Raw genomic sequence first — 25,107 nt, forward strand, 5'->3', positions numbered from 1 at the left:
GCCGCCGCTCATCACGCGCTACTCCCACGAGACGCGCGTCCTGGAGGGCCAGCGGGTGGCGCTGCGCTGCAAGGCCAGGGGCGACCCCGAGCCCGCCATCCACTGGATCTCCCCAGAGGGGAAGCTGGTGTCCAACTCCTCCAGGACGCTGGTGTACTCCAACGGCACGCTGGACATCCTGATCAGCACCGTCAAGGACACGGGCTCCTTCACCTGCATCTCGTCCAACCCGGCTGGGGAGGCCCATCAGACGGTGCAGCTGCTCATCATCAAGCTGCCGCACATATCCAACAGCACCAACAACATGCAGGAGCCCGACCCCGGCTCCTCCGACATCTCCACCTCCACGAGGGCCGGAGCCAACGGCAGCAACGTGACTGGAGACAGCAAGGCCAGCCAGGACAAGAGGGTGGTGATCGCAGAGGCCACCTCGTCCACAGCCCTCATCAAGTTTAACTTCCAGAGGAACATCCCTGGGATTCGCATGTTTCAGATCCAGTACAACGGCAGTCAGGATGACTCTCTGGTCTACAGGTGAGACTAGACACACAGCGAGTTCTAGAGCACACGCTTTTCCATTTCATTGTGTTTCCCTTCCAGGCAGTTCACTCAGCTTAAAGTCGCACTGAAACGGACGTTTGAGATCATCTAACTTATTAGACTTATAACCATAGTTTAACGTATTTCCGACGCGAACAAGCTATGAGGGTGGGACATATGTTTAGAGGAATTTGATTGGAACATTGACAAGTGGACGGGTTTTAAGAACTTTAGACAGATTCAATAGAATGATAGCGTTAATTGACGGGTGGATGTCATGAGATTATTGGCCTAAAATCTAAGGTACCTGTTGTCGTCACTGCACGTGACCTACCGTTTTCCAGGAAGTAAGAAATTATATACTTTGATATAAGATTACAATAAAAGTAGAATTTTGTAAATTGTTTGGCATACATCGTTGAATAGGTGAACACTATGACCAATTATGTGAACCAAAATGGGACAGAATGCTTTTTTCATTTCAGTGCGACTTTAACAGTAAGCAGAGCAGAGCTTTACTCTAAATGGTAAAACCATCGAAAGCACACTGTAAACGGTGCAGGGATACTTTTACAGGTGATTTAACCGTTTATATCATGAATATCAGCACAGCTCCGAATGCCCCTCGACCAGCTACAGTGCCTTGGTGGTGTTCCAGGAAGCAGATTCAGTGAAAACTCAAATTTGTTAACCCTGAGATGAGGGAAACTTGTCAGGTTTTCCGTTCCAGAAAGAGAGCTAACTCAAACTCTGGGACATAACCTGAAGTACAGGATACATATGCAATTGTTGCCTTTTCGTAGTCCAATCGTCCCAACACATATGCAAGGACTACAAGTCCCACACATCTCCTTCTCACCGCATGGTGATTCCCACTGGACATTAGTTTATGAAATATGGTCACCATGTAATTTGGTCTTATTTATTAGTACTCATGTTGTTCCGACACTTAACATACAGTAACTAACCTGTGACCCACCTTACATGCACATAAAATGAAACCTCATATATTTTCTGAGGCATTACTAAACAAAGAGATCATCTATCAAAATCCCCTTGTGTTATTCTATCTTCAGATTATCATTAATCCTCGGACAGTCATAAATTAAGCCCTCTGGAATTTAAACGTTATCGCACGCGAACCATAGAGGGACACAGCACAGATGGCTGGTGCACGATGCCTACAATGATGTCATAGATCAATGTGAGATGACCTTTAGTCTCACACAATAGTCCATCTGGGAGAATAAGGTGGGGGCGGCAAGGTTTTTCTGTGGGAAAAGGCTGGGCTGGTTACACAGAGACAGAGATAAGCATACCCTGTTTGAACAGTCTTACTATTCAAGTGAAAGAGAGTCATACTTTAGAGTAGGTGAAAGGTTCCTCCAGAGCATTAAATAAACCTGTCTCTCTGTCTGCTTGTCTTATGAAAAGAGGGATACATCCCTGGCATGTGTGCCTGTAGAGGAGAGACCAATCTAGATAAAAAGTGGAAGCTGCGTATCACTGCCTGCTCTGTGCTTCTGTGATGTAACACAGGGCTGACAATCGTTTCTCGGATTCACAGGAGTGCCTGCTTGTCATTGCTAGGTACAACAGAGAGATACCTGCTCTAGCCGATGGATAACACCGTTTCTCTCACAACAAGAGGTGGCAGCGTAGACAGTGCATTCACAGATAACACATGTACCCTTGGAGGATCAAACCCTTGTCTTCCGTCGAAACATTAAAGAGGTGTGAGTGTGATATTTGGCTTTTCACATTCCAGATGGGGCTTTTTTTTCCGCATTACAAGAACATGCCTCTAAACCACCTCCTCAGCATGTAATAACCACTATGTTACTAAGTCAATCGGGTGCCATTGATGCATGGTGACTGTGGGGATATTCTTGTCCTAGTGGGTAATGATGGTTGTTTAAGCTGATGGATGATGTGTCCATTCCAAAGGGCTCAGTTGTTCTAGAACATTTCCCTGGTGTGTTTTTTATCTCTCTATCATCAACTCTACTCTATCACCAACCCTTTCATTTAAGAGTTACACATCCTAGCGTCTCCCTCCGCCTCACGCCTCATCCATACCTCTCCCATTATTCTGTCATCCTAGTGTCTCCCTCCGCCTCATGCCTCATCCATACCTCTCCCATTATTCTGTCATCCTAGTGTCTCCCTCCGCCTCATGCCTCATCCATACCTCTCCCATTATTCTGTCATTTACACTTGTTTTGCGTTCTGGCAGATTTATCTCGCAATGGGGATGTTTTTTTTTAAAATAAAAGTATGCATCAAGCAAATTGTGCAGCAAGCTTTTATGGGCATACAAATCAGGGGAATGAGTTTGTTTTAAATAGTTCTGGCTAGGGGCTGCTCAGCCAGTGGAGTACCCTGCTGAGCAGGTAATACCTACCTCAGATGTGCTTAAGGTATAAAAACAGGCCGTTTATCTCACCGTTATGTCCTAATTTACATTTTACTGTCCTATAAACACACCTTGCCTAACAGAACAATCTGAGAGGAATTATAAGACATTGATGGGGTTTTAAAAGAGCTCGATCCAGAGAGACGTGTCTCTATTACTGATCCAGAGAGACGTGTCTCTATTACTGATCCAGGGAGACGTGTCTCTATTACTGATCCAGGGAGACGTGTCTCCTCTATTACTGATCCAGGGAGACGTGTCTCTATTACTGATCCAGGGAGACGTGTCTCCTCTATTACTGATCCAGAGAGACGTGTCTCTATGACTGATCCAGAGAGACGTGTCTCTATTACTGATCCAGGGAGACGTGTCTCCTCTATTACTGATCCAGAGAGATGTGTCTCTATTACTGATCCAGGGAGACGTGTCTCTATTACTGATCCAGGGAGACGTGTCTCCTCTATTACTGATCCAGAGAGACGTGTCTCCTCTATTACTGATCCAGGGAGACGTGTCTCTATTACTGATCCAGGGAGACGTGTCTCCTCTATTACTGATCCAGGGAGACGTGTCTCCTCTATTACTGATCCAGAGAGACGTGTCTCTATTACTGATCCAGAGAGACGTGTCTCTATTACTGATCCAGGGGGAGGGATGTGTGTGTGTGATCCAGATCCCTCGATCCAGAGGGGAGGGAGTGTGTGTGTGGGGGGGGAGGGAGTGTGCGTGCGTGGGGAGTGTGTGTGTGGAGGAGGGGTGTGTGTGTGTGTGTGTGGAGGATGGGGGAAGTGTGTGTGTGGGGGGGAGGGAGTGTGCGTGTGTGGGGGGTGTGTGTGTGTGTGGAGGAGGGGGGGAGTGTGTGTGTGGAGGAGGGGGGGAGTGTGTGCGGAGGAAGGGAGGGAGTGTGTGTGTGTGGGGGGTGAATGGGAGAGAAGTGAGGGCTCTATTGTCCTTTATCTTTCTCTATTTTGCCTCCTCTCAAAGCTGGAGAGTTCTTTACTGTGTGGCCTCGTGTTGCTACCTGCTAGACTCTGAGAGGTCTGAGAGTTGAGCTGAGCAGTGTGGTGAGGCCCTGTGTGAGGCCCTGTGTGAGGCTGAGCAGTGTGGTGAGGCCCTGTGTGAGGCCGAGCAGTGTGGTGAGGCCCGGCCATGTGACCTCCTTGATCTGTGTGTAGGGCCGATTAGAGTGACGCTATTGCAATCACACCTGAGTCTAGGGCCGGATTCATAGTCGACGCAAACTACATAAGTGCGAGCAACGCAAGCTTCGCAAGGCCACGCAAGATCTCGTTGCGTCCTTGCGTTTGTCATGCCGAAATTTGTCACTTGATGCAAGCAATAGTGCAATACCTTGTGTTTCCACAAAACAAAACACAGAACGCAAGCTCTCGAGTCATGTTGGAGCTTGCGTTCACAACATAGCTTGCGTTGTTTACGTCGACTATGAATCAGGCCTAAATCATATTTGAACTAATTTCAATTACTTTTCTGTGCTTGATTTTGTCTGTCACAGTGGAACCAATGGGCTTTTACCAAAAAAGCAAACCCCCACGCACATGACAGTCCATTCAGACTCAAACATTAAAGTAATTGAAAGGATTTAAAATAGTACTTGAACCCAGGTCCACTGGCAATACTAGCTAGCTGATCACGGTATGGTTGTGAGGCCTCCCAAACACTGAAGCACCCAAAGCACTCAGCGGAATTACAACATGCACTTTATTTCTGGGTGTCCACCATGTCACAGGGCAACGTAGGAACACAGTTCAATACCAGCTATCTTTTACAGGGTTTTGTTTTAAAGCTTTGCTGTACTGGATATTGACAAACTGCACCTCTAATCAATAGCCTTTGACATTGTGAATCTCAATGTCTCCGATCAATATCTTTGTTCAGTCTTACTGCTGAGAATGTCTCAGCGGCTGTAGAGGTTTTCTTTCATCAGCGGTCCATAGCTGAGACAACAAGGGAACATGGAGGATGAACAAGACAACAAACAGCCTTGACTAACTTCCTCCTCCCTCATCACCACCAGAGTAAAGTTCTCCCTCCTCACAAACCACCAAACAAACGTTCCTCCATTTCTGAAACATTATTTTTCTTTTTCTTTTTTTCTCTTATGCACTTCTACAGACGTGTCTTTGACGAGTGGGCAGCCTCTGGCCCACGGTTGCTATGTTGACTGTGGAGACAGACGCAGACGTTGAGCAGTACTAATGTAGACAGACACACAGCTGACTCATCGTCTGGAGGAGTAGCCACACACCAGTGTTAAGTGCTGAGCAAACTAAGCATTACTATTAACCATCTGAGGTCAAATGACGTTCAGAGCTCTCTTAGTATTCACAAGGCTGTTTAAGATGTGAATATACTGTAAAAGTAGGCACTGTTGCATAAGGTACCAAGATGGGACTATGGTGTTCAGAGGGTTTTATCTCTACCTGCTGGGTAGAATCTCTTCTATCATTGCTCCTCTGGTCATCTGTTTGTGTGTGTGTGTGTGTGTGCGCGTGTGTGTGTGTGTGTGTGCCTGATGTTCATCTTTAATCTGTCAGTATTAGAATCGTTGATTGGGGATATTATATCTTAGAAGTCTAAGCTCCTCTCAGGGAATATGTCATCTGCCTGACGGACGGATAGGAGATACAGGCCTAGGACCAGTTCTGAATATAGGACATACATACTCACACACACACTGACATACACCAGTCCTGGGCTCAGATCCCCTTCCCCTCACCCTAACCCGGGTCCGTATCCTTTTCCTACCCCGATCCTACCCCTGACCCTGCCTCTATCTGGGCCCAGGCACATTTATGCACACACAGACATACACCAATGTTTGCCATGTCTCTCCTATGATGTTATTAGCCTCTCTTACTCTGAAAATGTAATTTAATGTTATTTATTGCTCTATAAATGTTCTTAGCCGGTAGACAAACATACTCCAGGAGCTTGCTCGATCGCCTCGTTAAGAGGGGTCAGGGAAGAATTTTTACAGCTCACTTATCTGGCCCCCGGGTGATTACTGTTTTTTTGCTTCCCTCTGGAATATGTAGGGGTGGGTCGTATGCCCACCTCCCTTGTTCTCTGTAAAGCGCATTGTGTTGCCTCTGGGTATGAAATGCGCTATATAAATAAAGCTTTGATTGATTGATTGATTGATAATTATAGGCCTAGAACCAGTTCTGAATATAGGACATAATTATAGGCCTAGAACCAGTTCTGAATATAGGACATCATTATAGGCCTAGAACCAGTTCTGAATATAGGACATAATTATAGGCCTAGAACCAGTTCTGAATATAGGACATCATTATAGGCCTAGAACCAGTTCTGAATATAGGACATAATTATAGGCCTAGAACCAGTTCTGAATATAGGACATAATTATAGGCCTAGAACCAGTTCTGAATATAGGACATAATTATAGGCCTAGGACCAGTTCTGAATATAGGACATAATTATAGGCTTAGAACCAGTTGTGAATATAGGACATATAGGCCTAGGACCAGTTCTGAATATAGGACATAATTATAGGCCTAGGACCAGTTCTGAATATAGGAAATATAGGCCTAGGACCTGTTCTGAATATAGGACATATAGGCCTAGGACCAGTTCTGAAGCCAAATGGAGGTTTAGATGCAAATACCCTCCAATAATCTTCATTCTGTTTCAGCGTCCTTCCAAGCTGAGTCTCTCTCTCTCCCTCCTCCCTTCAGGATGAGTCCTGAGTCTCTCTCTCTCCCTCCTCCCTTCCAAGCTGAGTCCTGAGTCTCTCTCTCCCTCCTCCCTTCAGGATGAGTCCTGAGTCTCTCTCTCTCCCCTCCTCCCTCCCAAGCTGAGTCCTGAGTCTCTCTCTCTCCCCTCCTCCCTCCCAAGCTGAGTCCTGAGTCTCTCTCTCTCTCTCTCCCTCCTCCCTCCAGGATGATCCCGCCCACCAGTAAGAACTTCCTGGTCAACAACCTGGCAGCGGGCACCACTTACGACCTCTGTGTCCTCGCCATCTACGACGACGGCGTGACGGCGCTCACCGCCACGCGCGTGGTGGGCTGCGTCTCCTTCGCCACCGAGTCCGAGTACCTGCGCTGCCACTTCATGCAGTCGCAGTTCCTGGGCGGCACCATGATCATCATCATCGGCGGCGTCATCGTGGCGTCCGTCCTTGTCTTCATCGTCATCCTCATGATCCGCTACAAGGTGTGCAACCCGGGCGACGGCGGCAAGGGCTCCATGGTGACCATGGACGTCCACTCCCAGACCAACGGTGCACAGGCGCAGGGCTGCATGGCCACGCCCCCCGCGTCCAGACACGCCATGGGAGGGGCGGAGGGGGCGGAGGGGGGGTATCAAGGAGGAGGAGGTGGGGCGAGGGGGGCAGACTCGCTCACACACTCCTCAGAGACCTCCATCGCTGACTGTTCCACCGCCACCTCCCTGCTCAGCCAATCCTGGACCAGCCCGCCCCCCGGCGCGGGTGCCCACGCCCCCGGGTCCTCCTCCGGGTCCCTGAAGCCAAAGCGCAGGCCTGCGCCGAAACCCGCCCCCTCCAGGGTTGCCGCAGCGACCGCCGCCCCGACCTCCTCCGCGACCTCCTCCTCCTCCACCCCCGAGCCGAAGGAGGAGTCCATCTCCTTACCCCCCGCCGCCGAGAACCAGAACACCAACCGGAACAACTCCACGGCCCTGCAGCAGCCCGCCCCCCCGGCCCCGCCCCTCCACTCCTGCCTCAAGGACACGCCCATCCTGAGGCGCTCCGGACAGACCCGGCCCTTCTCCTCCTGCAAGTACCAGACCCTGCCTGCGGAGGGCGCCAGGGCCAAGCGCAGGTACTCCCTGAACGAGGACCTGGCCCGGCACCACCGCTACATCAGCGCCCACAAGCTCGGCAAGATGTGGTGGAAGAGGAGCGTGTCCATGAACGGCATGCTGCTCCCCCGGGACGAGCACATGGACGCGCACGCTGGCACGGACGCCTTCCCCAGCGCAGAGTGGATTCTAGAAAGCACCGTGTGATTGGTATCTTGTAAGAGTGCATGTGTGTGTGTGTGTTTGTGAGAGGATGTGTGTTTGTGTGTGTGTGTGTGTGTGTGTGTGTGTGTTTGAGGATGTGTGGTTGAACATGATGTTAATTTTTCTCCTCAGACCATTGTGGTTTCCGTTCAGACATTTTCAACCCCAAGAGACATACAGGGTCTCCCACTGAATCCTGCAGGGGCCTGAAGTCTCATCATCATACTGTACAAGAAATTAAAAAGGGAAGGGGGGGGGGTGAGAATAACAAAAACTCCAAACGCACACACACACACACACACACACACCATTTGACAGATTAATACGCCCATCATTATCATGGCGGCAAGAGAAAAGCATTGGTGCCTTCTTTTGCTCAACAACAGTTGGCCTCTGGCCAGGAGCACCAGTCGGATTACAGTATTTGGCCAGAGGAGGCGCGGTCAGGAGGGTACAGAGGGATTTTCACACAAAGCCTTTCTACTCCAGGAAACCACCTTTCCTGCCGACAGACGCTTGATGACTGGACAGAGACAGACATCTGAGACTTGTTACTGGACCTCTTATTGAAATTGATATTTTTTAAAGAGAAAATCTACACGTTTGTTCTGGGCTGAGAGACGGAGAGAGAGAAGCTCTGTACAGTGGAACAACAGATACTGTGTTGTTATGTTGTGTAAAATAAAAACAGAAAAAGTGAAAGAGAGATATTTCACTGGCGTCCTGTTGGTAAATACAGACTCAATACAGGATCCTTAATAACATGTATTATTCTTCTACATGTGAAAAGGAATTGTGTGTGTTTATTGTTTGTGTGCTGTACGTGCGGCTACCTCTGCTTCTTTGTAATAAAGACACAGATGTACCCAGCTTTACTCATGCAACCAATCAGGCAGAGAGGAACAACAGACATGCAACCAATCAGGCAGAGAGGAACAACAGACATGCAACCAATCAGGCAGAGAGGAACAACAGACATGCAACCAATCAGGCAGAGAGGAACTCCACACATGCAACCAATCAGGCAGAGAGGAACTCCACACATGCAACCAATCAGGCAGAGAGGAACTCCACACATGCAACCAATCAGGCAGAGAGTAACTCCACACATGCAACCAATCAGGCAGAGAGTAACTCCACTCATGCAACCAATCAGGCAGAGAGTAACTCCACACATGCAACCAATCAGGCAGAGAGTAACTCCACTCATGCAACCAATCAGGCAGAGAGGAACTCCACACATGCAACCAATCAGGCAGAGAGTAACTCCACACATGCTATAAAAAAGAATGAAAGGTTTTTATTTTGTTTCCTGAGAAGACTGTGACACCACTGGTTGGTGGTGCAGGGGCAGGGGGCAGCGCTGTGGCTTGATAGGTGTGTGTGTGTGCGTGCGTGCGTATGTGTGTGTGTGTAAAGTTCAGTTGTTGAGTTGTGTATGAACAACACGTTCACCAGGAGGACACGTTCACCACTAAGTGTGCGGAGTGGCAACATGAGTGAAGCTAAACTCATGACAATTTCAATTTTATTAAAGTAATACATTGCGATATTTGGACCTTTACAAACATGTCTGGTGCTAATTCTCCAATTAGATTTACTAAAAGTAAGCTGAATCGTCCAGTCTACTCAGAAAGTAAATAATACATTGACATTTATTACCTTTTAAAACTCGCGCCCCCGGGACGCAGCATTCAGTCGAAGTGCGCATGCGCAACGTTGTGCTTAAACAACACAGTATAGCTAACTATTCCGGCGTCTATGGATATCATGCGTTTTTTAGCTCAATGATATCATGGCGGAGGTGAGAAAACCGAAGCGAAACATCACGGAGGAAGCCAGAAAAAGAAAAAGACAATCTGATAACGTTACGACAGTGCACTTACTCACAGAGCCTGTGGGGGCGCAAATCCGAGAAAACGCTATGTATTGAACATAATTTACATTTTCTTGGTAATTCTGAAAAAAAGCAGTTTTTGTGCGTGGCTGTAAGCCAACATAGATAGCATTTGTCTGGTTGTTTCTCCCTCCTTCCCTTCCCTCCAGCATGTTGTTGACCTGCAGTTCTATGTTGCCACCACAAGAGGCAGTAGTCCCAGCACACCAAAATAAATACACTATGACATCACACAGCTTCCAGATCATCGGTGGTGTAGTGGATGAAGCGTTTGATTCCCATGCGGAAGGGATCAGGGGTTTAAGAAAAATAACTCTTTTTTTTTGTCACTGGATGTTAGAAGCTATGTAAAAATGTGGTTACCACGGCGTGGGAGGGGCAGAGGGGGGCATTTTCAGCAATGCTTTTGCTATTTCTTCCAGCTGCTCAGCATTCAAAAGCATCCAACATGGCCAGCTGGAGAAAGGATTTTTAGGAGAGTCTAATTGTAATTATTCATCCCGTTCCTCTGTTTATGTCCAGAAGGGCTTCTTAATGAGGGTTTGTCAGTGTGAGGAGAAGAGGGGGGAGGGAAGGAGCCGTGTTTTCATCTAGGCAGGGAGGAAGGAGGAAGTCAGGGAAGGAACAAGACAGATAGAGCTCGGGGACTAACTGCCTCGGGGAGAATGGAACGAGATCTATTTTCTGGCCTGAGGAGTGTCTCTGAGAGGTGGTCTTGAGGGGGAATGAAGCCATCTTGTCCCTCTGTGTTTTTGTTAGACGTGATGACTGCTGGAGCTGGGGCCTGGTCTGCTGGAGCTGGGCCTGGGCGTCTCTGTGGCTGCTTCCATCAGGGTCCAGTCAGTCCGCTTATTACTGCCCAATCAGTAAGCACAGATTGATGTGGTCAAGTTCAATTTATTGGCATATATACAGATGTGGGAAGTTAGAAATGTCACATGCTGCAGCATTTCACCTTTGCGGTATTTGGCAGGGAAATCCCGTTGGAAATCTCGTGGGATTTCAGACGGGTGTTATTTCGTTTTAGTGATGCACCACCGCCAGGTGGCGTCTTTGAGCAGATTTAGCAGGCTGGGCTCAGTGTTTTTCTCCTATAGTCTACGAATGAAGCATCATTAAATTTCACATTCTTTAATTTAAATGCTCTGTTGTAAAGCACTTTGAGCTGAATTTATCTGTATGCTATACAAATAACAAATAACATTTAATTGTTATTATTAACTTGTTCTCAAACACATTTTTCTCCATCTGGATGTAATTTAATTATTACGAACACATATATCTACAGTATCTATCTCAGTCTGTCTGTGGCATTCACTACAAGCAAAAACTGAAAATACAGGTCCTCAATTTATTTATATTTTTGTAACACTCCAATGAATATTGAATGTACTTTTATTCTTTAGGTTTTACAGAATACAATGTCCACACATGCATGCGCTATCTGACTAGCTCGCCACTCGACAGCGAACCTGTACTAGACTATTGCAAAACCCTCCCCCTGCTACAAATTATTTTATATTCAAATAAACTGGATGGACCGGTTTCCTAGCCCTGGATCGTGGGGTAGCCTACATTAGCGGGTGCTTTGCCATGACCGGCCATTCCACAGGTGTTGGGTTGAATTCGCTAGTTTGATTGATGGATGGATATAGGCCCATGTGTAAGAGATGAATGGTTGTAACCATGAACTCAGCCAGAGGTAGGCCCTACTGTATATTATCAGCATTATCACCAGCCTCAATTGAGGCTCGCCTGAGGACTTTCCTCTAGGCTGTGTTGCCATTCATTTAAACCACCATCTCATCTAGACTACTTCTGTTGCTGCACTTTTACATTTATGCTTTCATGATTTTAGAGCGCAATCAACATTTTCCAGGATTCCAATAAGTCCATCCATTCATCCAACTTTGTGCCGAGCGCAGCGCGTACGTTATGGCTGGTAGCCTACTGTCAACCCTATTAACACACGCAGGTTGCGCAAACGCTCTACATAGGTGACGATTCAAGGATCACGACTGATGCACTCCCTGAATTCCCACGACTCCCCAGACCATCAAGAGAATTTCAATATGAAAGACCTTTAAGTGGGGGATTCCAGGAGGTACTGTAGCAAGTCGTCTGGCACTGTTATGCTTTGTTTGCTGTGTACAGTAGATCCAAAAATTAAAACCACTAACATTACTGCTGGTCTTGAAACAACTGTGTTAGCCTAGTTCCATATGAGAACACTCCTGGGTCCAATTTCATACAGTAGATCAGCCTGTGTCCACGTAGTTGTTAGCTAACTGGTACAGGTTAGAATAACCTGGGGAGCATCCGCTAAGACTCTGCGAATATCGACCCAAGCTCTGGTCTTCTCTGCAGCGGAATACTGTGCCCCAGTCTGGTGCAGAAGCCCTCATACAAGCAAAGTTGACGTGGCTATAAACAGTGCCCTCCGAATAATTACTGGATGCCTGAAGCCTACCCCAGTGTCCCTCTTGCCAGTCCTCGCGGGAATAGCCCCGGCCGGCCTCCGACGGGAGGCTGCCACCCTCGCCCTTGCCAGGAAAGCAAAAAGATATGAGTGGCACATCCTGCACAACACCACAACAACAGCGGCTCCTCCAAGCAGACTCAAATCCCGCCACCCCTACAACAAGGCAGCGCAAGAGATGCTCAATTCCACCTCTGAGGACATCTCCAGAGATGCTTGGCTGGCAGCAGCTTGGAAGCAGGAGTGGCAGTCAGCAGGGCCCTCCCGCGTCCATCACTACATCTGGGACCCAGGAGGTGGCGCCATAGGAGGAGACGACCTACCACGCCGGCAATGGACCACACTGAACCGCCTGCGAACTGGGGTTGGTCGTTTTAAAACATCGATGAAGAAGTGGGGCCTGGCAGACAGTGCGGCATGCGAGTGCGGTGACCCTGAACAGACAGCCGAACATATAATCACCACTTGCCCCTTGTACAGACCACCCTCGGAAGCCAGCCTCTTTGACCTAGGACCCGAGATGCTGGCATGGCTACACGACACCGAGTTGGACCTCTGACGTTACACGAAAGAAGAAGAAGAAGCTAGCTGACCAATGACCCCTGACGTCTGACCCCTGTGTCACGTGGATGGTGTTTGTGTACATTGCATTCCATGTATATCCGACCCAATGGCGTTCCATGTAGTGTCCGAAAACTGTTAAATCATTCCCTATGTAGTTCACTATGAGTAACACTACATAGGGAGTGAGTGCAAGCACATGGCCCCTATCGAAAGAGAACAGCCCTCAGCGCTGTCTCATATCCTGTCACATGGTGGAGCAATCTTCAGACATCAATCCCCCAGGTGGCGTAAACCTCCTTGACACCCAGAGAACGTCTGTAGCAAGATGATAAGCTCACCCCGTCAGGAACAGGGAGAATACTCCAGGAATGTCCATCAATGACCCTCAAAGTAATTAGTGACTCCACACAGTTCATAGCTTCATGCTGGCGAGGGGCAGCCACTCCTAGGTCGCCCACACAATGCACTCCAGGATAGACTGAAAATGTCAACACAAAACTCACAAAAAATAGAACATCCCAACAGTAATAGGCTAAACCCAAATCACAAAATCAAAACAATCTAACCAAGGAGTCGTGTACACACACCCAAATCTATAACACAGGTGGAATGTACAGTAGGCGACACCCTTAAGTCTGATTGAACAAGAAAACCCAGAACAGAAATAACATATAATGCTAAACATCAAGTAACCCCATCCCCAAACATATACAATTAATAGACAAACAAACTGGGGTCAATAGCAGAGGGGGAGGCCAAAAGGCCAACTCCTCACAAACAAAAACATCATAACAAATGGAAAATCATACAGTAGAATGTATAAAAGAACAGCTTAAGGCCGTTCATTGACTATGAAAACACATAGCCCCCCCCCCAAAAAAAAATAAAAAAATACATAACTTAAACTCAATCACTTAATCAAACTCTAACCAACTTGGAAGTTACACCAATACCAAAAAGGTCATCCTCAGAATCATTACCAGCCTCTTAAAACTACACCTGGTGATGTAACGATACGCTGTCCAGCTAAACTGCCCACCATCCTTTGAACCATAGACCGGAGCAGGAGAACCACACAACAAGTCAATACCATGAATAATAACAGAACCAATGAGAGAATCAGAGCAATCCTAATCAACAGGGCCTTCCACGTACCAAGCTGTAACCCGCTCCACCAGGGATCAAACCCACCAACAGTATTATGAACATGCTCATCTCTCAAACCTTCCAGCATCCGTATCACCTTCGTTAAATGACCCCCAGGACCAGAGTGCATCGGAATAACCGAACAACATTCCGGCCCAATTCTCATACATATCCCTTGCTCCTCGGCCAAGATGGTGTCCAAGATAAACCTGTTCTGCAAAGTCATCGTAGAAGTAGCATGCAACTGCTCTCTAACAAGATCCAAAGCCTTAATCGTGAAATTAATAAACCTCTGTTGATTATACCATAAATAATTTATCCACCGACCATTAGACTCAGCATAAGAAATAGGATTATGCAGCAAAGAATGTTCAGACATCGCTAAAGACTGATGGGGTATATTCCAAGGCCCTAAAGGTCCTATAACAACATTCTGATCATGTTCATATAACAAATCTGCAAGGCCTCTCCTTGCCCTAGTAGGTCCCTCATCCAAAGCTAGCACAGACTGAGTACTTGACAACAGAACAGGCGCACACACACCTATCCACTTAAGAGCCAGAAAGTTCAGAATCCGTGACTCTTCCCCACAATACCAAAAAACATCAGCTACTGAACGTGTACCTTGCCCCAGACTACCTTGGGTCCAGAAACCATACTGAAGTACAGTCCCATTATCCGCCACACGCGTAGGTACGTAACCACCCACACCAATAACCTCTCTACACTTCATCAGAAGGTCTATTCTATTGAAACATTGTCTACCCGGTACATAATCAGAACACTGCAACAGATGTTGATCAATCATACGCATAAGACAAAAAGGAATTTGGAATTGTGACTATTGGTGGTACAAAAGCATTGCCAGCCAATGTAAGCAACTGCAGGTCTTTACACCGTGGGGGCACATAAGGCATTTCTTTAAAGTAAGGCAAGAAAGCAACGACACACTGAATAAAACATCCTCCCCCTCCTTGTTTCCAATTATGGATACGATCGTCAGGCTGATAAGGGAGGGGAAGCACCCGAAGGGTTCTGTTGGCGTTGTGACAAACGTAGAATTACTAACTTGTCTAGAAGTATACTTCATCCAGTCATAAAATAAATTTCTCTGACCTCGCACTGTAATCTGTTTACCAGATGAAACAAACATTTGCATAGAATACTGCATAGAATCCTTATATGTTATCATCGTTTGAAGTGGCTTGCTTGCAACTGAATGAACACAACATAGTGACCACAAAACACCCCATAACCCCCATAACAAATCCAAATTACGTAGCTTCATCTCCACACCCTCACCTTTTTTTTCTTCTTTTTTTTCAGAATTCTTGAGTCAATCTTCTATCAATCTTGAGTCCTTCAGAATGTGTAATGGACCTCTCCCACATTAAGGTCATGTCCACTATGGCACCTTTCACCTGGGAGGCATGAGAAAAATGGACTCTTAAAAATGTCTAAACGGGGGTTGTAAAAGTCCATAACTGAATACTTCTACCATTATGACAAGTTTCTGTAATAAATACAACACAAGCATTCACCCCTCTCTCAATATTGTGCATCACACATTTCCTTAAAGGAGAATGCTGGTTTCTAAAAAATCTATTTTCTGCCGCGAAACGGTTGTTTTCATCAATCTGTCTTTATGAATCGCTAGTTGTGCTTCCATAGAGCGAGGGCTTGTTGTGGTTTTTCACATGCCACTGTAATATGATCTTTAGAAACGAAATAGCTTCCCCACTTGCTCCAGCACGCATGCGCCTGTGCTATTCTCCGTTACGTCTGTAGGCTACACTCACGGCTCACATTCTTCAGCCTGGCTGTACGATCGCGAACTTGTGAACAAAATAAATACCACATACGAGCAAATATGACCTGCTCCGCTATAATGAAACTGTTAAAACTAAGATGCATGGATAAAGAAATAATTTTTCGAAACGATATATATTTGACAGAATATAACCAGAATATAAAGTAACCACAGGTTCGAGGTCTGGGTAACTGAACGCCTTTTCGCCTCAGCGTAATGACGTAACCCATGCATTCCCGTCACCTGACTCAAGTAGCATGCTACAATTTTCTCGCCTGCTATATTGTTTTTGTGGAATTCCGGCACCGTGCCGGAGAACTTCAAACCCGAGCTGTTGTATCTGAGCCAGGTTAGGGCATGGCCAAGGCTGGCACCTTGTTCATCTCTGTGTTGCAGTGGGAGGAGTCAGTTACGGTCTACCATCCAGCCTCATTCTGGCCCCCACCAGCAGAGGAGAACCATGCTCTGACCAGCCCCTCCATGACTGCTGAATGTGGGGGCTGAGATCTGTCTGAGACGGAAACAAAGTTGATTTCTTGTAAGAAGAATCAAAGCTAATGGTGTGATGACTAATACTGTCACTCACTTTCCATTGTGGTAGCTGTGTGTGTGTGTGTGTGTGTGCTAATTGGGTGGCAGGGCAGAGCTATAATTACTTTCACTGTGGAACAGAAGGTAGTGTCTGTCGGCAGAAGCAGCCAGCTTGTCATTAGCCATGTTTCCATCCACTTGTCAATCTAATTGTATGAGGATCGTTAAAAATATGAATGCGAATAAAGCCGGTGAACGTGCATTTCCATCTAGAGCTTTAAATTGGATAAAGCATTTATCACAAAATACTTTTATCGAACAAGAGAAAATCCAATGAGATCGACAGTACAAACTTTTTGTCGATTTTTATGACTTTTAATTGAATTTTACTGTTTCCATAAGGCATTTTTAATTCGATATAACTTAATTCGCATAAAACTTGTGGATGGAAACATGGCTATTGTTGAGTGGTATAGACACTCCCTCACCCTGTCTGTCTGTCTGTCTGTCTGTCTGTCTGTCTGTCAGTCTCTCTGCCGGTCTGTCTGTCAGTCTCTCTGCCGGTCTGTCGGTCTGTCTGTCTGTCTGCTGGTCTGTCTGTCTGCCGGTCTGTCTGTCTGCCATAGTGGCACTAATCAGAGGACGAGAGCTAAATCTACACTCTTCAACCCCACCCCCCGCACACACACACCAGTCTGACTGTATATTTATGCTTTGGTTGCTAAGCAAACACAGCACCAGATTTGTCACGGGAGCAGCATGCAGAAGCAACATGCTTCAGGGCATGCACATTTTAAAAAAATGGTGAGAGTTGGATCCAGGGCTAGGTTTAGAAAAGGGCAAAGTAGACATTTAGAAAAAGTGAACAGAAAAGATGGACAGACACTGCGGGAGCGCAAAAATTGTGTTGTGTATTAGGAATGCACAACTTGAGTCAAAAAGTACTGGGTCGAATCAACAATTTATTGAGCAAGCCTTTACATGGGTCAAATCTTCGGCAATACTACTTTCTCATACGATGTGGCCAGCTTATACTGTATCTGGCTCCAGGCCAGGAATCACATGACAAACAAATTTGCATACAAGGAATACAAATATGGTCACAAACAGTTCAACTAGTATTCTGACTGGTCAATGGGTCAACTGGTCTTTGCATCAGCTGAGCTCTTGCCCCCCTTCCTCAGACAATGGGGCTGCTTGGTCCTTCCTGGAATCATGTTACAAACTACTCACTTCAACGGTGATCATTAGGCCACGCTGACTCAGAGACAAAGACAAAGGAATACTGACTCAGGACAGGACATCTGTTGTAACTAACCTGTTAAACTACTTATAATAACACAGTTCTACCTAAAGTGAAGTTTATTCTTTATTCTTAATAAAATGATTACTACATGAGAGTAATACAGATGTATTGATGTAATACAGTATGGTACAGTTTAAAAATATACTACAGTTGAAACCAAAACCTGTGCTCTTGCGAGGCGAATGGGGTCAACGCTTTGTCTTTTGTCACACTGCTTCAGTTGAACGAGGACGCCATGATCTACCAAATGACAACATGCTACATACGCGGAAGTCCAAACCATGGGCCTCTTGGACCGCTTTCACAGAATGGTCTCCCCACACGCGCACACACACACATACACATACACACACACACACACACACACACACACACACACAATCTGATGATCTAGACACACATAGATGACAGTTAATCTGAGGATTAATTTGCTGCTATTGTTTAGATCTATGTATGATCTTAATCACAGATCATACAGGGATTTAAATCACCACAGAACAGCTCAGCAGTTTCACAGTAAAGCAGAGGACACCATATGAAAGTTTGACAAGAGATAGGCACCTATAATAGAACTGATTGGGCCTCTATTACAGTACATACAGTTAGTTGAATCAGACACGAAAAACAAACACACACCAACATGTTATCATAACACACACACACAACTCTAAGCAGGAGCCCTGGGATGAGACATTCATGGGGGACAGAGCAGACCTGACCTGGCCTTGACTGGCCTGTCACAACACTACATCTCACTTCCTGGAAGCCATGTTGTCAGCCAATCATATTCAGCCTTGCTGCGCGTCGTTATAACAGCCATGGATCACAACACGTCCCCAACACCTCATCATCCTTCACCTCACCACACACACACACACACACACACACACACACACACACACACACACACACACACAGACATACACACACACACACACACACACACACACAGAGACATACACACAGAGACATACACACACACACACACACACACACACACACAGACATATACACACAGACATATACACACAGACATACACACACACACGCACAAACACAGAGACATTCACACACAGACACACACGCAGACATAAACACATACACACACACATACATACACACAGACATAAACACACACAGACATACACACAGACAGACATACACACACTCACTCAAACACAAACACACAGACACACACACACACAGACATACACACACACAGACATACACAAACACAATTTGAGTGAGTCATAGCGGGGGTGGGTGGGTTTGGGAGTAGCTCAGCAGCGACATGGAGCATGCTGTGTTCTTAACCCATCCAGGTCTACTGCACATATTAGAATAATGCTGTTGCTATGGCACTGTATTTCACTCCCCCCCCCCCCCCTCCCTCTCTCTCTGTCTTCTCTCCCCTGTCACTTCCTCAGTCTCTCTCTCAGCATGGCCTGAGGTTACAGTATGTTATACATTCCCAGCCCTCCCCAGCCCCTCAACCTCCCAGCCCCCCCCCCAAACCCCTCCAGCCCCTCAACCTCCCAGCCCCCCCAAACCCCTCCAGCCTCTCATCCTCCCAGCCCCCCCCAAACCCCTCCAGCCTCTCATCCTCCCAGCCCCCCCCAAACCAGCCTCTCAACCTCCCAGCCCCCCCCCCCCCAAACCAGCCTCTCAACCTCCCAGCCCCCCCAAACCCCTCCAGCCCCCCCCCACCTCCCAGCCCCCACAAACCCCTCCAGCCCCCCCAAACCCCTCCAGCCTCTCCCCCCCGAACCCCTCCAGCCTTTCAACCTCCCAGCCCCTCCCCAAACCTCCCAGTGCCAAGTTAGGAATAAAAATAGATCTTCTGAACACTCCATCCGTCTACGATGTGGCTAGCAAAGATAGAATACATAGCTCACGCGCTACCATCTGCTGGTGAGGGTAAGTTCCTTGATGTCCACCCTGCAGAAGAGTGCAGTACTCAACATCAACCTGAACCAGCATGGTACCAGCAAGCATCTGGGGGATCACCAGGGGTGAGTGAGAAGACAGCAGCCTGGCTGGTCACTGCCAGAGACTCCAGGAGCTGCCAGCCTGGAAACTGGGCATCGGTCAGGAGGGATCGGGATGACTGGAAGCGCCGATGGAGCGTGGAAGACCTAGAGAGAGCGAGGGTAGATTCATGCTGTGTTCACAGCGGGCGCGGCGAGAAAATTCAGTTCGCCCAATCTCGCCGCGGGATCAATGGGTTGCCGTGCGAATCCGCCGCAGAAAGTTAAAAAAAATTGAACTTTTGCGAATGTCACTACACGGCGAAATCCTGGCCGCCAGGTTCGGCGATTCCCGCCACCCAGTTCGCGCGAATTGTATTGACTTTCTATGTAAACTCAACGCACCGCAGGAAAAATTCACCGCTGGTGTGAACACAGCATCAGTCTGCTTGGGGGTTCTGGTTCGAAAGTTTGGGTACGTCCACTCTAAATAAGGCTGAAGAAGAAGGCCCGTGTTGCTGATTGAATCTCAGCATGTGTGTACAGTGTCAACCAGGTGTAGCCACGCCCATGACTTGTCACTTTTCAGTAGCATAATGGTTAAGGCGGGTTGTGTCAGGTGTGTTGACAATCAGAGGACAGCAGATCGAATCCAGTGTGGGCAATCAAAATCTGATTTTAATTTGGCCCAGTAGGCTTCCTCCTATGAGGAATTTGCATTGGTGCATGGCAGTAAACATAGTGAGACAGGACAGTGTGGAACACAATGTTGAAGTGATAGAATACATTATACAACGGTTAGTTCCAACCTCGCAATCTGATTGGTTGAGGCCAATGAGTGAAACGGCTCATGGCTCTTGTCTCATGGCTCTTGGTTGCCATGGAACGGAATGCCTGGGCATTGTCTTTAGCTTCCATTCCATGGCAACCAAGAGCCATGAGACATGAGCCATGAGCCGTTTTATGAAGTATGAATTAGGCTTTAATCATCAAGAGACCCTTGTAGAGAGAGTGGACAGTTTGAAATATCTTGGTGTCCAAAGACCTGTCATAGCCAACACACATAGACACTGTGGTGAGGAAAGCACGTCAGAGACTGTACCACCTCAGACATCGGAGGAAATTCAGAGCGTCCCACCAGATTCGACGGAGCTTCTTCTCATCGATCGAGAGCATCCTGACTGGGAATATTACCACCTGGTACGGGAACAGCAGCATACAGGATCGCAAGGCCCTACATAGAGTGGTACAGTCAGCTGAACGTACCTTAGGGACCCACTCACTCAATTCGAGGACATCTACAGACATCTACACCATGATGCAAGACCAGGGCCAACAGAATCCTGAAGAACCCCAGCCACCCAGGCAATGGACTGTTCTCTCTGCTCCAATCCGGGGAAAGGTACCGCACATCATGTCATGCTCGTACGGTGCAATCCTCAGCGGGGCGGGCCGTCGCGGGGACAGATGATCTCCAGGGCTCACTACTCTTCATCATCGCCTGATGTTGTGTGATGAAGAAAAACACACTCGCTTTCACTCGCGAAGGAATGCAATTTAAGTCGCAAGTTGAAGATAATAATGGAAACTGGAATTTATCATCATCATATCCCCTATGTTGTTGCAAGTAACGCACTTGTAATTTTGCCGTTTTTGATATAAACAAGCATTTACCTTTTTCTAGTGTCTTCCGACAACATAGGGGATGTGATGGAGATAAATTCCATACAGTATATTGTTCTAAATCCATATATTCAGACCATACAGGAGGCTGAGAATGAAAGGCTGCCTCATAGATATAACCCCTATCCTTGCTCTGCCATTGAAGTTGACCCTGGCAGTGGCACTGAAGCTTCAATTTCAGTTTCTTACAATGGACTTACAATACAATGTGATCCAATTTATTTCCTTTGTTGATAGAAACTCTTGCATTCCAGTTGAATTACAATTGGTGAATTGATACGATTCATGTTCAGAATGTATTAGGTCACATATGCACCCACACACATGGGCCTGGGAGGGAGGGGAAGCAGAAAACATGGGTGAATACATGGGTTTTAACCACTGAACGAACAGTGGTTAACGGCAAGAGACAAATAATTTTTCGATCCTGTTTGAATTGTGCCATGACTATACACATGTTACTAAACCTGCTTCCTTGAATACCCCACAGGGTTGCTGTGATTTAATTTGGATATCTAGAAATGAATAAAGAGTAAAAAAGTTTTGCCGAGGTTCAAGCCAACCGTTCAAAGCCCGGTTCTTTATTCCAAAAATACACAAAACAGCGTTTCACCCAAGAACTGAAGAACTCTCTTTTGCGCGGTCTTATATTCAAAGTTAGGCCCAGAAAGAGAGACGTTTCTAGGATCTGATTGGCTAACTCATCATTTACACGTCATCAGCAATGGCAAACGTCATCAACTATGGCGAACGAACAAGGTTGAAAGTTCAACACGTGGTACAACAGAGCGATATGATCAAATGGTTCTGGAAAGACAATGACACAATGGGAGACCAGTTTAGTAAACACTAGGCCTGGAGGTGTCATTTTAATCCACACCCCAGAGAGGTTATCCTGCCATAAATGAAGAAAAATACAGGCAGGGGTCAAGCTTCAGAGGTTACAAACAGGAGGCCAGGGCAGTAAATAAACAGCTGGAACTTATCTCTGAAAAGCCTGAAATTCGATCACTCTGCTAGCTTAGCTAGACGTGTTATGATACGTCAGTAGCGCTTGGCCAGTAGAGACCTGCTTTCACTTACCGAGAGCGAGAGAGCTTCTCTAATGTGCTCAGCTCACACTCACATAAATGCTCCCGTAAAACGCACTCAGGAACCAAACTCCCTCAGCACTTTAGATAACACCCTGATATTGTATTAAAAGCAACTTAAGTGCGTCCATTGGAAGAGCTGAGGCATCCACAGGGTTGGCAGACATGCCAACTATTAGCATGACAAACATCATGCTAGGTGGACACATATATGACCTATCCAGCATTATTGAACTACCTTAATCACAAGCATCTAGTATCCTGTGAAATATGACTATAAATAATAATTGTACCCAAAATGCACCTAACCTCTACACTAACCTATGAGAATTCTAACATACAACGGCCAGACAAGCAAGGAAGCTCCTCAGATGAAGAACAAGGGCCAGACAAGCAAGGAGACTCCTCAAGCTCTAAACTATGTGGACTGGGAATATAGAATAACCTGGTACGACCATCCCGATCTAGCGAGCTCACTGCTTCGCTCCACAATATCGGTCTTGCCTTCGCCCAATAGAGAGCGATTATGTGAACGGGGGTACTTGCCTTGACAGACAAACACCTTCAGCCAATCAGCATTCAGCAAACTTTTGCCAAATCCAGTCGGAAGAACGGCAAAAACGACTTATAGTTGTGTTTATTCTTCTAACGTTAGCATTACCCTGACGTTACCACTCGTTGCTTTGGGAGCCGCTATGTTTGTTTAGCGAGCGGCAGGGACACCAACCAACCAGGGGCTGCTTTCCACTGTGGGGCGGGACAGCAGTTAAAACGCAGTCCCTTATTGGGCTGGTATGGTCTGGATTTTGGCATAATCGCTCTGGAGGAGGCGAAGGCCAGACCGTTCTGCGTTAGTGAAACAGAATGTGAGCTCGCGAGAACGGGATGGTCGTACCAGGCTAAAAATACAATGCCCCCTGAGTAGAATGGCCTATACTTTTACTATGAACTGTGGGTAGCACCCTCAGTGGTGGGCTTTGGTACATCTTTTGTGACAAAATGGACAGAATACCCCCCCCCCCCAATTTCATTGGGGGGAATAGCAAACTGGGCTCAAGGCTTGCACCATACCATAGTCGGCCTTTGCTATGTTTCACCCGTTTCAACTGAAACGGGCCCCGCCCTCGATAGGGCCCCCGACTATAATTCGATAGTCACCCCTTTCCTCTCACTAAGAACATGACTGACGGTGTTTGGGTGAGAAATACTGCCTCTAGCATGTAGAAGAGCACGCACCATTATAGGAATCATCAAATATGAACTAAAAAATTCTCAAACTAAAGCAAATACACATAATTAAAAATAATCTCTATAAGCAATTATTTGGGGTTAAATAATCCTACCAGGCCATAAGTTAATTTGTCTGAATTTCAGAAATAGTCGGACTAGTCTATAAGCAAAGAAAACAGTCTAAATTTAGCACAATTTAATCTATGAGGTTAAAATGTTATTTTGTATTTTTTAAATATTTTTTTTCACAGTAGATCCGACAGGTCTAGTTCAATAATTCGTTTGAGTATTTTGAATATCTATTTTTATTTCGATCAGCCGCATAGCCTACACTTGTCAATGCATGCAGCCAATGGCCTGGCGACTTGCGAAGTTGAATAAACACATTTCAAACATCAAAAACACATTTCAAACATCAAAAACATCTTGTGTGATCTGAATTACAGTAAACTACACACACTCATTATCCACCAACCAGGCCCTGGAGGAGGGAGAAAACTTTGACCACAGCTAAAGTTACGGTTTTGAAGTTGCGTGGATTTTTTTCTAGAAGAGTAAGCACTTTGAAAAACAGTAAAAAGAACTGCATGTGTGTATTATGCAAATATTAATAATATTAATATCTCTCCTTTCTGCGTGGGGGCACTTCTTGGCCATCTCAGTGGCTTTCAAAAGAAACCTAGGAGGAGCTATTATAAGGACATAAAGGACCTCTCTCTCAACCCATGTCTGACTTCTGGAGACACCAAGCTGTCAAAGAGAATGTCAAAGGTCATGTTTAGGTGCTCTGCACAGCAGGGGCTCTAACTTGGAAGCGTGAAGCTCCCAGGAAAAGACTGCTGGATGATGAGCATCATTAGTGCATGTGTTAAGGGCATGTTTTAATATACATTATACAACGGTTAGTTCTGGTTCTTGATTCTGATTGGCTGGAAGCCGTGTTAAAATACTTTGTAACACACACCTGGGACCGCATATCATTCCATTTTCAGTATAAATGCGCCTCCCATTTGATCCAATGCATTGTAGTTGTTGTTGTTACTTGGCAACCCTTTTGTTAGGTATTATAGAATTTACATCTGGCCTCAAGACCTTTCTATTCCAAACACCTTTAACCTTTGTTCTCTCTCTCCTTTTGTAATTCACCACCTCCCTCAACCGTTCACATAGACAGGGTGGCCTCCAGGAGTTCCACACACCTAGAAATGTCTACTCCAGAATAACCATCCTTTGTCCTTTTGTCTCCAAGAAATTGCCACCTTTTCTCATGTCACATGTCTGTATTCTCGGCCACGCCTGCCATTTCACATTACGTACAATGGATTAGCCAATCACATCCTGGAAGCGCCGTACCTGTGTTTTGCTTGAATATAAGTCAGCACAAGATCAGGAGGCTTCACTTCTTTGGATGAACCACTCTTGTTGCGTTGTCCAGGA

General features: G+C 46.5%; 1 protein-coding gene across 1 annotated transcript in view; it reads left to right on the forward strand.

The window, feature by feature from the left end:
* lrfn5a (leucine rich repeat and fibronectin type III domain containing 5a) overlaps positions 1-538 on the forward strand; it is a gene marked incomplete at both ends in the record, with an annotated part of 2,689 nt that extends 2,151 nt beyond the window's left edge. The window contains one exon of the mRNA XM_084451138.1: positions 1-538. This exon is cut by the window's left edge and continues 194 nt beyond it. Coding sequence (XP_084307264.1) covers positions 1-538 — 538 coding nt within the window.
* Positions 539-25,107: the final 24,569 nt, after the last annotated feature.

Source organism: Borostomias antarcticus (assembly GCF_949987555.1).
Source record: "Borostomias antarcticus genome assembly, chromosome: 16".
NCBI lineage: Eukaryota > Metazoa > Chordata > Actinopteri > Stomiiformes > Stomiidae > Borostomias > Borostomias antarcticus.